This window comes from Idiotropiscis lumnitzeri, chromosome 15 (assembly GCF_059441095.1).
Source record: "Idiotropiscis lumnitzeri isolate Australia: NSW breed Sydney's pygmy pipehorse chromosome 15, RoL_Ilum_1.0, whole genome shotgun sequence".
NCBI lineage: Eukaryota > Metazoa > Chordata > Actinopteri > Syngnathiformes > Syngnathidae > Idiotropiscis > Idiotropiscis lumnitzeri.
The window spans coordinates 1916778-1927472 of record NC_142405.1 but is presented as its reverse complement, the minus strand read 5'-3'; the positions used below and the strand labels follow the sequence as shown (position 1 = coordinate 1927472).

Genomic DNA, 10695 nt, shown 5'->3' with positions numbered 1-10695 from the left:
AAGTAACTCTCTTCTGTGAGGCCTTCCACCCTCATTGATGTAATGCTGTTTTTGTTTCGTGATAGTCAAAAGCAGGCATACCACAGGTCCAGCATGACGCAGGGGACGGCAACAGGACACGGTCTCGTGGTGAACAAGTGGAATGCTTTTCTACAGTTGCATGCACTTGTACTACGGCTCGCATCGATGGGACAACTGATATCAAAATGTTCAAAGGGGATTGGAGGAGAAAACTGCCGTCTGTAATGAAGTAAAACCCATGTGACTGACATCAAATTGTATTTTTTTGTTTTGCTTTTATGATAAACAATAGCTTACATGAGGTTCCATTTCCTATCACGATTGTCCTTATTAAGGCGAGCTGGATATGAACTTTTTTTTTTCTAACCTCTACCCAAGAACAAAATTACTTTTTTTGGTCAATGTCTTTGTAAGTTTTACAAATATTACTATTTTTTTATTGCGCTGCATGAGGTGTACACAATGTTGTGCCTTGTGTATATTGACACATGGTAAGAACAAAAAGGCAAGAGTTTTACATTTATTACATAGACAAATTTAAAGATTACAGGAACGGCCAACCAAACAAGGCTATAAAACATTTGTGGGTCAACACGTAAGCACGATGAACAGCATGGCGTATGAAGACAAATCTTTTTTTCTTTTTACATTTGTGCACGTGGAGACTGCTGCGATTAGCCATGTTTTACAGTCTTTGGAGCTAAAATAGACAAACAGGATCTCCGTTGCCTTATTGGATGCATACGGGAACATTGACAGCATGGCTGTCCTTGCAGTTGGCGACAGCCTCAGTTCCAGGACGACCTCTTACCTGGAAGAAGAGAAACAAGAATATACTTGAGATGCTTCGAGGACATCGGCCCCCCCGATAGCCACAAACCAGAGATGAACTGTACTCGTCCTACCTGGTTTGTGGCTGTCAGGAAGAACTAAACAATTTCTTGAGTGTGGCAAAAAAGCCCCCCTCTTGTTTCAACTGGTCTTCCTTCCTGTCATGCCTTTGCTCAAATTGATTACCACTGCTGCCCCCACCTGGACACAGAGTCACCCTGCGTCAGACAAGACTACTGGAAAGATGAACCCCTTTCACGGTCGCTCCCGGAAATAATCCAATTCCACTTTATTTGACCATTCGAATTTATTACAAAGAGCAGTTCTCCAACTTCGGAGTGACCTGACTTGTTTCAGATAAGAGCTGTCGCTCTGCCAATTTGTTGGTGTCAGTAAATGTCACAATGTGCAATTCTTCAAAATAAGAGGCTTCAAGTCGTCTATTGCGACTCCCAGTTGTCAAACTACACACAAGACACGACACATTGTACCGTGTAAATCTTGACGAAAATCTGCTAGGTTAATGCTAACGTGTCATGGAAAATGACACTGATGGACTACATCATTTGCATCGATGTTGCGGGAGTTATAAAACATTTGACAACATTTCTACACAATATAGCAACATGTCAATACAGACAACAATACTCAAAACTGGCACTAATTCTTTATCTACAAAAAATGACTATTGCATTTTGTCACCTAATTAGCATAACTGTATTCTTATGCTGCCCCCTTGTGGTCAAAGCCCACTATGCCCATTAAATTGCACAATTCATTATGTTCACTGTATTTTATCGAGAGACAAAAACAATGTTTTAGTTCACCTGATTAAAAGGCATTTCCTCGCATTTCAAGGTGGAAAGATAATTTGTGTTGAGATGAGTGACGTCTACCTGTGGTGGTGGCTGTGACACCATTAACCGTTCCTTCCACATCTGTCTCGTCCTCGGCGTAGCTCATGAGTAGAGCTCTCTGCCTGTCTGTCAGCGTCCTTACAGGGAGGGATGGGATAATAATAATTTTAAAAAATTAAAATTAAAAAAAAAAACGGGCACCATCTTAACCAGTCAGCTCATCCGATGAAGATTCGCACATGGCCTCTTTCACATCTTACTTGGGTACTTTAATTTTGATATGGACGTAGTGATCTCCAAAGCCATAGCCACTGACGCGGGCAATTCCTTTCCCTGCCAAGTGGATCCTCTGGTCTGTCTGGACACCAGCTGGGATCTGATCCAAGAACCAGAATGACAATCCCCTCATCAAAGTCAAATCTGTGACCATTGTTTTCTGCATGATGCATTTTTGAAAAGCTCTTACCGCTAAATTGAGCGTTTCGTAGAGGCCTTGTGTCCTGGCTGTGCCGCCCAGGATTGCTTGTGCCACAGAAACGTAAAGGTTAGAGTGGATGTCGGCGCCATCCCGCCTGAAAACTGGACTCTTTTGGACCTGAAACAAAAAAACATTCACATTGAAGAATGAATTACTCATTTATAATAATAATATTGCCTTTATTAGTCCCACAATGGGGAAATTCGAGATTCGAACCCAGGCCTCCTGGGGAGACTGGGTCCTGAACGCGGCGCCTTAGACCACTCGGCCATTACTTAAGTGGGGAATTTATTTTCTCAAACGGAGCGATAATCCGCAACCATTCCGATTGGTTAAACTACTTTCGACTGCCAGCATTGCATCGTGAACGTTTCCTCTGAATCCCTTTGTAATCTGTTACGTCAAATTCTGTTGCAACATTTCAAAAGTAGGCACAATGAGGCACTACTTGAGGTGAGGCGTTCATTTATTTATTTTTTTAAGTGGACAACCAATAAACTGTCCCGTGTGGTCACTCACCCTAAAAGTGATGAAGATCTCCTTCTTTCCGACAGGCATTCGAACAGTCTGGCCATCCTCCACTCCTGAAGGACAAAACGTTCAACGGTTAGTCGCTCTTTGTTACTTTTATCGGTGGTGGTGTTGAGAATTGCGGCGTGGCATACCCGCAGGCACGGGAACCGTCACCGTCTTCCTTTGCTTGGTCTGCCCGGTCCCGCGGCAGGTGTGACACGGGTTGGAAATGACCGTTCCCTTGCCGCCACAGCGCCGACACGTGGAGCGCATCACAAATGGGCCTGTGTTCACCGTCTCCTGCGGGGGGGAAGAAATATGTTGTCAGGTTTTGGCAAATGTTGGCACTTGCTGCACGGCTGTAAGGTAATACCAAACTGCATTTTAGGTTTAATGTGCATTCTTGTAGTTTTGTTTGCAGTAGCTGCACGGCCGTAAAACTATGCTGATGTGTTTTATTTGCAAGTGTCTATTTGTTTAGGAAATGACGCATCCATCATTAAATTACAACTCTTACGATTAGTGCGTTAGCCACCATTTGAGGACATGCAGTAACATAGTTTTCGGCATGATGGAAAGTGCGTGGAGGAAGATATTATTACCATGCCGGAACCGTTGCAGTTGTGACAGTGTTGGATCTTGGAGCCAGGTTCGTGGCCCTTCCCGTCACAGCGTTGGCAGGCGGCTTCCGTGTTAATGGACATCTCCTTGTTGACTCCCTTGGCTGCCTGAGTGAACGTCAACTCCATGATGTACTGTGCAGAGAAAACAACACACAAATTGTCAGTAAAGGAAGATGTAAAGACTTTGTCCTAAAAAAAAACATCCTATAACCAAATTTTAGTTGCTCTGTGAGCACGGTTGTCAAGTAAAACACTGAACACAAATCTCCCATTGCAATTCTGCTCCATCTCCAACACAACAGACCTCCTGTGGCTGATCAAATATGGCATTAAAGTCTCCGAATCCACGTCCTGCCGAGTATTCCCCAAAGATCTTGCGGAAAAGCTCCTCCGGGTTCACGTTTTGTGTCTGCCCGGACCAGTACTGCTGCCCGCCTCCCGCTTGTCCGGCGTCGAAGCCCGCAGAGCCGTACGTGTCGTACTGCTTCCGCTTTCCTTCGTCACTGAGGACCTAGGAATTAATGTTACATTATTCAGGCTTGTGTACAAATGAGTATAAATCTAGAAGGGTCATAATGCTAAACCTCATAAGCTTCAGCCAGCTGAGCAAATTTCTCCTTGGCTTTTGGGTCGTCTTTATTCGTGTCAGGGTGGTACTTTTTGGCCATCTGAGGGACGACAAACAGTCAGGCTGTGAAAACTCCGACAAAATATAATCTGCAAATCTGTTCTGCAAAAGCAGACCTGATAATAAGCCTTTTTGATTTCCTTCTGGGTTGCTGTGCGAGGTACCCCAAGGACCTGGTAGAAGTCCTGCTTATTGTTGGCCGAAGTGCTTGTATGAAATGCGCATTGGGGTGCTTTGAAACCTGAGGGTAGGACAGCACAGATGGATTATGCTTGTTGATTTAAAACTAACAAAGTTTTACTTTGCTTTGCAGCATCATTTATGTCATAGGCTAGCAAAATAATAAGAATAAAAAAATAAAACAAAGTTAAACATTGGCTAACTCTGACAATATGCACTGGCACAGTTCAACAACCTGCATGCATGCTTCAAAGAGCACTCAATGAAATGACAACAAACTAAATGTAATCTCGCCTAGCATACTTTAGCTCACTGCTAAAAGCAAACGTCACTTACCAGGTAGCCCCTTCAATGTCAACCCTTTCCCAGCCCCGCCACACGCCGAGCTCCCACCCGTCCATAGTTTCCCGGTTCCGAACGTGCAGACGCCCCGGAGCACGCCACGAGAAGCCGAGACGACGACGCCCCACGCCCGGGGGTGCCGATGGTGCCCAGAGGACACGATGACAGTTAGCCAGCGTGAGGAACAGCGAGCCGCTGAAGACGCCATCATTCCCACACTATAGTCGCCCTCGTGGCGCACTGCGCATGACAGGAAGTCGTACGTCACGTATTGCGTGATAGTTGCTTCTAGAAAACTACGGGATCATAAAAAATTGTAAAAAAAAAAAAAAAAAAGACATTCGTGAAAATAACATGAAATGTAAATTCTTATTTTGAAGAGCAGGAAATCTTCCTATCTAAGTCATTAAAATGTTAACTTAAAATGTGGTTCAATGCTGCGAAAGGGTGTTGGAAGAGCGACGCTGTCACCTGCTGGCGTTTAACGCTATTGCTATAGGTCAATTTTCATCACACAAATGGAACTATTTCGTAGGTAAACAGCACACATTTGAAAGGGTCTGAAGGATTTTTAAAAATTATTATTTATTCGTTAGTTATTGTGCGGAGTTATAGTTTTTATTAGTTTCAAACAATATCGACATGCCTAGTTGTTGTTTACGGGTGATCGAGTCGCTGTCGAAAGAAGTTAACCTTTTTCTCCAAGAGGAAATGCATTTCAGGAACACAAGAGGAGACTGTAGCTACATGCACAGTGTGTACCGAGGACATAAGCAAGAATATGTATCATATTTGGTGAGTTATCCTAACAATTTGACCTCAATGTCTTGAAATGTTGAGTTAGTTGTCCTAAATTGATTCTCATTTGAAAGTTGGGGTAATGTAAAGTGTGAAACGGGTGAGACAAGTTTCGCCATTTGGATGTTAAAATCGGATTTTTTTTAAAACTGTAAACGTCAAGAAAGTAACGTCTTCACCCTTGTAAAATGGTGTAAAACACCGCCATCTAGGGGCGAGAACGCGCAATTGTGGTATTTTATGACGGAACATAACGATATGAAGGAGCCTTCTTCAACCTTGTGAAAGGATTTGGCCGAAGTAAATCCAAATTTGTTTATTATAATTAAAAAAAAGTAATTCATCCAGAACATTCATACAGAGATTTAACCAAAGTAACAAATTATATAAAGGCAATGATCCCCACCACCTCAAATCATTTTTATTTTGTTTTTTTGTCTTTATTTTTTGGCATACACACGATGAAGCTTATAAACAATGCAATTCATTTATTTTCACTCATCCGGCATGTGTACATTACATTTACGGGGTAAAACAAATACTTTAGAACATTTAATAAAAACCATCAGTCGTAACGTTAACACATTATGAAAGTGTCTTTAGAAAAACAAATTAACAAAAATTTCACATTTATATTATACAAAAATTGGGTGGAACAGCACATCAGCTTAAAAAATGTTTGCATGTTCCTCCTGTGCTTGATTTAGTGTTCTCATTCTGTTTGGTCAAGTGAACATTGTTTGAGTGTGATTCTTTGATGATCTCATGTCTTGTGATTATTGTGTTGTATAGCAACCTTTTTCCCCTCTTCTCACCCAAAGCTGGGATAAGCTTCTGACTAAAATAAGTGGTATAGATAAAATCCCCAACCACCAGGCTTCAACAACATCGAGTGTAGCAAATGATAAGTTTTATTTTTAATCGTTTGTTTTCATCGGTTTATCTGCCAGTCCGTGAAAAAATTGCTTTGTATGACACCGGTCTGCAGAAAAACATTGGGGACTGCTGGAATGATTGCGGGAAAAAAACCGGAATGAACGAACGATTGTTCGCCACCGAGCTTGTCCACTTAAGAGATGACGAACACTTCCAAGAGGGCGGCCACTGAGTGCATGCGGTAAAAGATGGCGAAAGGCAAGCCGACGTTCACGATGGCGGCCCAGATGCTGAAGTCGTAGAATTCCGTTTCGGCCGGGTGGTCGAACTGGGGCCGAGCGCCGAAAGCCGGCATGATCCACAGCTGGCCAAGAAAGACGAGTCGGAAGAAAGAAAAATGTGCGATTAGGTTGGCTTAAAAGATCAGTGTTGCTGAGTACAAGTACTTTGTTACTCACAATGATGTTGGCCAACAGCAAAAAGACGGACACCTCCTTCAGGACCCTCCTCTTCCACGTCAGTTTATGCGGGTAGTGTACCACTTCGCCATACGGGTTCACCGGCGGCAACTCCACCTCGGGCTTATTTCTTATTTCCAATCCCTGCAGACCGTTCTTCTCTTTCCGGTAGTGCTCCACGGCGTAGATGTTGGTCACCATGGTTATCTGTTCATGGTGCTCCTCGTGAAATGGCTCGCGGTGGAGACCTTCGACGATGAAGAAGTTCTGCAGCGCGATCTGGAGCACCATCAGAATAGCCCAGGTCAGGTTGAGCCTGTTAAGGTGACCTTGGGCTCCGGATGCCACCATGGCGACTATCGTGAAGTAGCTGATGATGAACTGGCCCATGGACGTTCCCACCAGCAGGCAGACGTCCAAGTTCCGCGTGGGGTTCTTCTCGGAGTCGTGTTCCCGGCGGTCCAGCTTGTAGATGGTCGCGCCGATGAGGGTGGCCACCAGCATCAGGCTAATAATCACGATGTTGATGATGAAGTGGATCAGCAGCGCGTGGTCTCGCTTGCTGTGGCCATCTTCTTCATCCTCCTTCATGTCCATTTCGTACACGATGAAGGTGGCCAGGCCCGTGAACACCAGGAGGACTCCCACCAGGGGCCCAATGAGCGCGTCTTTGAGGTGGAACTTGTGGGCGTGGCCGTGGCTGTGCGGGTCGTGGGCCTCGCCCAGTCGGCCGACGTTTTTCCACATGACGTAGGCCATGGCGGAGGCGAAGAGGCTGTACTCGATGTTGAAGGGGTACAAGTAGAAGTAGGCGTCTTTGAACATGTTGCACGACGTGTGGCTGCACACGCAGTTGTCCTCGCCGAAACTCGCTGTGGCAGGACGAGAGAATGCGATTATCTCGTTTGCATCAAACGTCACCTCTAGTGATAACCCGAGAAGCTTTTTTCCAGAGCCGATACGATACCGATTATTAGTCGTCACGGAGGCCGATAACCGATATTTGAAGCCGGTTTTGACCTTGAATGTTTGTCTACCCCTTCTCAAATGGCTTCTTCTCTACCTTTGCTGATGTACATCTTCCGTCCCCACAGCTTATGAGAGCTGTTGCCATGGTGGTCGTCGGATCCGTGTGTGTCGTTGCCGTGGTCGCCGCCGTGATCGCCGCCGTGGTCGCCGCCGTGGTCGCCCTCTGCGTGGGTTTGGTGCAGAGACTCTTCCGTGACGGCCGCCATCCACAAAACCAGGTTAATCGAGAGGACGAGCATCAGACCGCACCTGCATCCGCCACCATGAACGGGAGGATTTATTTTCAAAACAAAATTGTTGTCATTCTAAGAAACAGCAAACATCATCCAAGGCACGATTAACCGCAAATGATGGATTTACTAAATATATAATCCGAGATGGGAAATCCAGGCCTCAAACTAAAAACCTTGCAACAATTTGTCTTTAGCCGCTTGTGCTTCGACTCAACTGGCAGATAAACGATCTCATTGAACAGACGCACCCAAAGTGACGTGGTTTTTACGTTCTGGACATTTTCTTTTTTTCCAATCTATTGATGCCAACAACATATAGTGACAGGCAGAACAACGACATCTACTCGATGGCAGACGGCACAGCCGTGAGAGTTTTGTCGTGTAAACTATGTGCCTCAACTGGATTTCAATTACTAATACGCAGGTTACTTCCTACTTCTTGAAAATGTCAAAGCAGAAAGGGCAGTGCCACTTAGATTTCACAATGATGAAAGTTTCCGTTCATGCCATTGTGACGCAAAATCGTACTTTGTGCTTGATTCACCTCCATGACGAATTAGCCTTCATATTCCCCCAGAAAATGTACAATCAATGTTCATTTAAAATCATCATCGCTCACTTGTGGAAATTCTTTTTCAAATTGACAAATAAGACACGTGGGATTTATTTCTGTGTTCGAGCATCACATTTATTCCGATCCTTACTCAAATTTATTGGCTTCTTCTTTGGTTGTGTTTTTTAGTTTTTTTTTGGAGAACTGTTCTGATGTGGTGTTCATGTTGTAGTTGAACAACAAAGCTAATGGTGGCACGGCATTGATTTCTTTTGCAGTCCCTCCCTGAGAAAATATGTATCGTTGGCACTTGAACTTGAACTTATTGACCTCCCACATCGTATCTCGAATAGTGTCAGACTGATTCTTGAAAAGTCTAATTGTGAAATTGTGATTGTTGTTTAATCTATACATTATGGTCTCATTCTAAAGTCCGACTTTTCGGTTCCGCTATACCTGTGAGGAGTTCCTCAAGGCTCACACTCGGGGCTTCTGGCACTTTTTCTCTTTTGTTTAGAACATGTTGTTTTTGGAATGACTTGAAAAGGATTAACATATTTTTTTTTTTTTCCATCGGTTTACACTTAAGCACGGCTACTTGTTGGTTCAATGAATCGGAACTTATGTCTTTTCTCACGCATATGAGGTCTTGCGGTCCGGAATTTGAGCAAAAGAGTCAGGGGAAAAAACACACCAGTTGAGTCGGGAAACCAGTTCAAAACCACTATTGACGTCAATCATCTGCCTGTCTGTCTATTTATCTTCCTTTCTTTCCGTCTATCAATTATTTTTGTGAGTTTCCTGATTTTATGTCCACCCAAAATTTAAGACTTACAAAACTCCAACGTTACATTTTGGGTCATCTGGCGAAGATAAGGCCGAGTGTTGTATTGTTTTGACTAGCAAAAACTTGTTGTCGCACTTGTACGACCGTTAAATATGTTAAAAATGCTTTGCCTGTTCAATTGACTCATTGCCTACCATTGACGACTAAAGACGTCAAAGATCCTTTTTTTTTTTTTTTTTTTTTTACTCGGGTGGTAGTGAATGAGTTCATACACCTTGGGATGGATTGTTTCTATTTGCATTGTTTCTTATGAGATAAATGTTAGTTATTGCATTCATTTAGGCTCGAGGTAAAGGTAACTAACTTCAAATATTTCATCATTCATCCCTTACCGCGTAAGGTTCCGCTGGAGCTGTACGCAGTCCTTTGCATGGACCCACATGAAGTACGTCTGCAAAGAGATTTGACGTGTGAACAATTCGGGCATATTCCACCGCTCTCGTTCTAATGAGCTCGCACGCTTGATTTGATATTCACCTGCACAACAATGAAAACAAGCTGGACCACGGGAAAAACAATCTTGATGGCCGACTCGCAGTGGAGGTAGCCGACATAGCTCGCTATCTTGAAAATGTCCATAATGATACTGAGGAGGCCGAACAGCACCATTCCTCCTGCGACGCAAAAGGATTTAACTCATTGGCGCATATCGAAGCCAAAAATTAGATTCATTTTACCTGGGCAGGTTGAATTACTAAAAAAAATGGCCACGTTCAAGTGACGTACCTCTGAGCCATACGGGTCCGGCGTGTTGGTCCCTGTAAGCCACGGCGTTTTCGATCCTGGCCGTGAAGATAATATAATAGATCATCCAGATGGAGGTGACGATGAGGATGATAACGAGGAAAACCTGCAGGTCCGACATGCTGATGTCGACATGTTTGTAGGCACTTCCGCTCACCAGGGCGATGCCCAACATCAGGATGTTGATGAAGATGACCCCCGACAGAATCCATCCCCAGTTTCGGTCCCTTTCCTTACTGTGAGGACTCGTTTGTGCGCTCGGGTGTTCGGGCTCGCCCGCGTTTTCCGCCGCGTCGTCGCGCGAGGGGTCGTGCCGCTGACCTTCGCCGTGTTTGGCCATCCTGCAGGGTTCACAGACGTTTCCGTCGGCCAGGCAGTTGCACGGGTGGCCCGTGTTCAAGCGCATGTTTGCGTCCTGCGACATAACATCGCATTTGAATTACCAGCAGCATCTGTAGCCGGCGTTGAGATGCGACTGGTTTTACAAGCTTGCCCGCTGGTTGCCATTCCCCCCGAAGAACCCGCCCAGGTTCAAACGTTTCCGTGAGCGGAATCAACATAATTGGCACTTTGACATTGCAACACTGGTTTAGCTGAGTTCGTCAGCATATGGCACATAGTTTCCGACGCTTTCCAAACTCAAAATACTCACGGCCATATATTCTGTAGGTTGAAGAGAAGATT

The 10695-nt window shown here is 44.5% G+C and overlaps 2 protein-coding genes and 1 long non-coding RNA gene across 4 annotated transcripts; 1 reads left to right on the top strand and 2 right to left on the bottom strand.

Annotated features, from left to right (window-relative positions):
- Positions 1-528: 528 nt before the first annotated feature.
- dnaja3a (DnaJ heat shock protein family (Hsp40) member A3a) lies at positions 529-4752 on the bottom strand. Of its 2 annotated transcripts, none has more exons than XM_088317441.1 (11): positions 4468-4750; positions 4068-4192; positions 3908-3991; positions 3628-3834; positions 3303-3455; positions 2853-3000; positions 2707-2771; positions 2176-2304; positions 1970-2085; positions 1749-1846; positions 529-832 (listed from the first exon to the last, which is right to left on the bottom strand). In XM_088317441.1, exons 1-11 carry the CDS (start codon positions 4682-4684, stop codon positions 810-812), a joined length of 1365 nt encoding a protein of 454 aa, XP_088173567.1. In that variant the 5' UTR covers positions 4685-4750; the 3' UTR covers positions 529-809. The 2 variants fall into 2 exon arrangements, with proteins under 2 accessions (XP_088173567.1, XP_088173566.1); XM_088317440.1 differs by lacking the exon at positions 529-832 and adding an exon at positions 915-1053 and having other exon boundaries at positions 4468-4752.
- Positions 4545-9371, top strand: LOC148322099 (uncharacterized). The gene is made up of 2 exons (XR_015846673.1): positions 4545-5268; positions 7700-9371. It is a non-coding gene; the product is annotated as an uncharacterized LOC148322099 (long non-coding RNA).
- On the bottom strand, positions 5642-10497 carry otop2 (otopetrin 2). The gene is made up of 6 exons (XM_088317439.1): positions 9994-10497; positions 9745-9881; positions 9600-9658; positions 7669-7883; positions 6606-7477; positions 5642-6511 (listed from the first exon to the last, which is right to left on the bottom strand). The coding sequence occupies exons 1-6, from the start codon at positions 10433-10435 to the stop codon at positions 6341-6343; spliced, it is 1896 nt and encodes a 631-aa protein (XP_088173565.1). The 5' UTR covers positions 10436-10497; the 3' UTR covers positions 5642-6340.
- Positions 10498-10695: the final 198 nt, after the last annotated feature.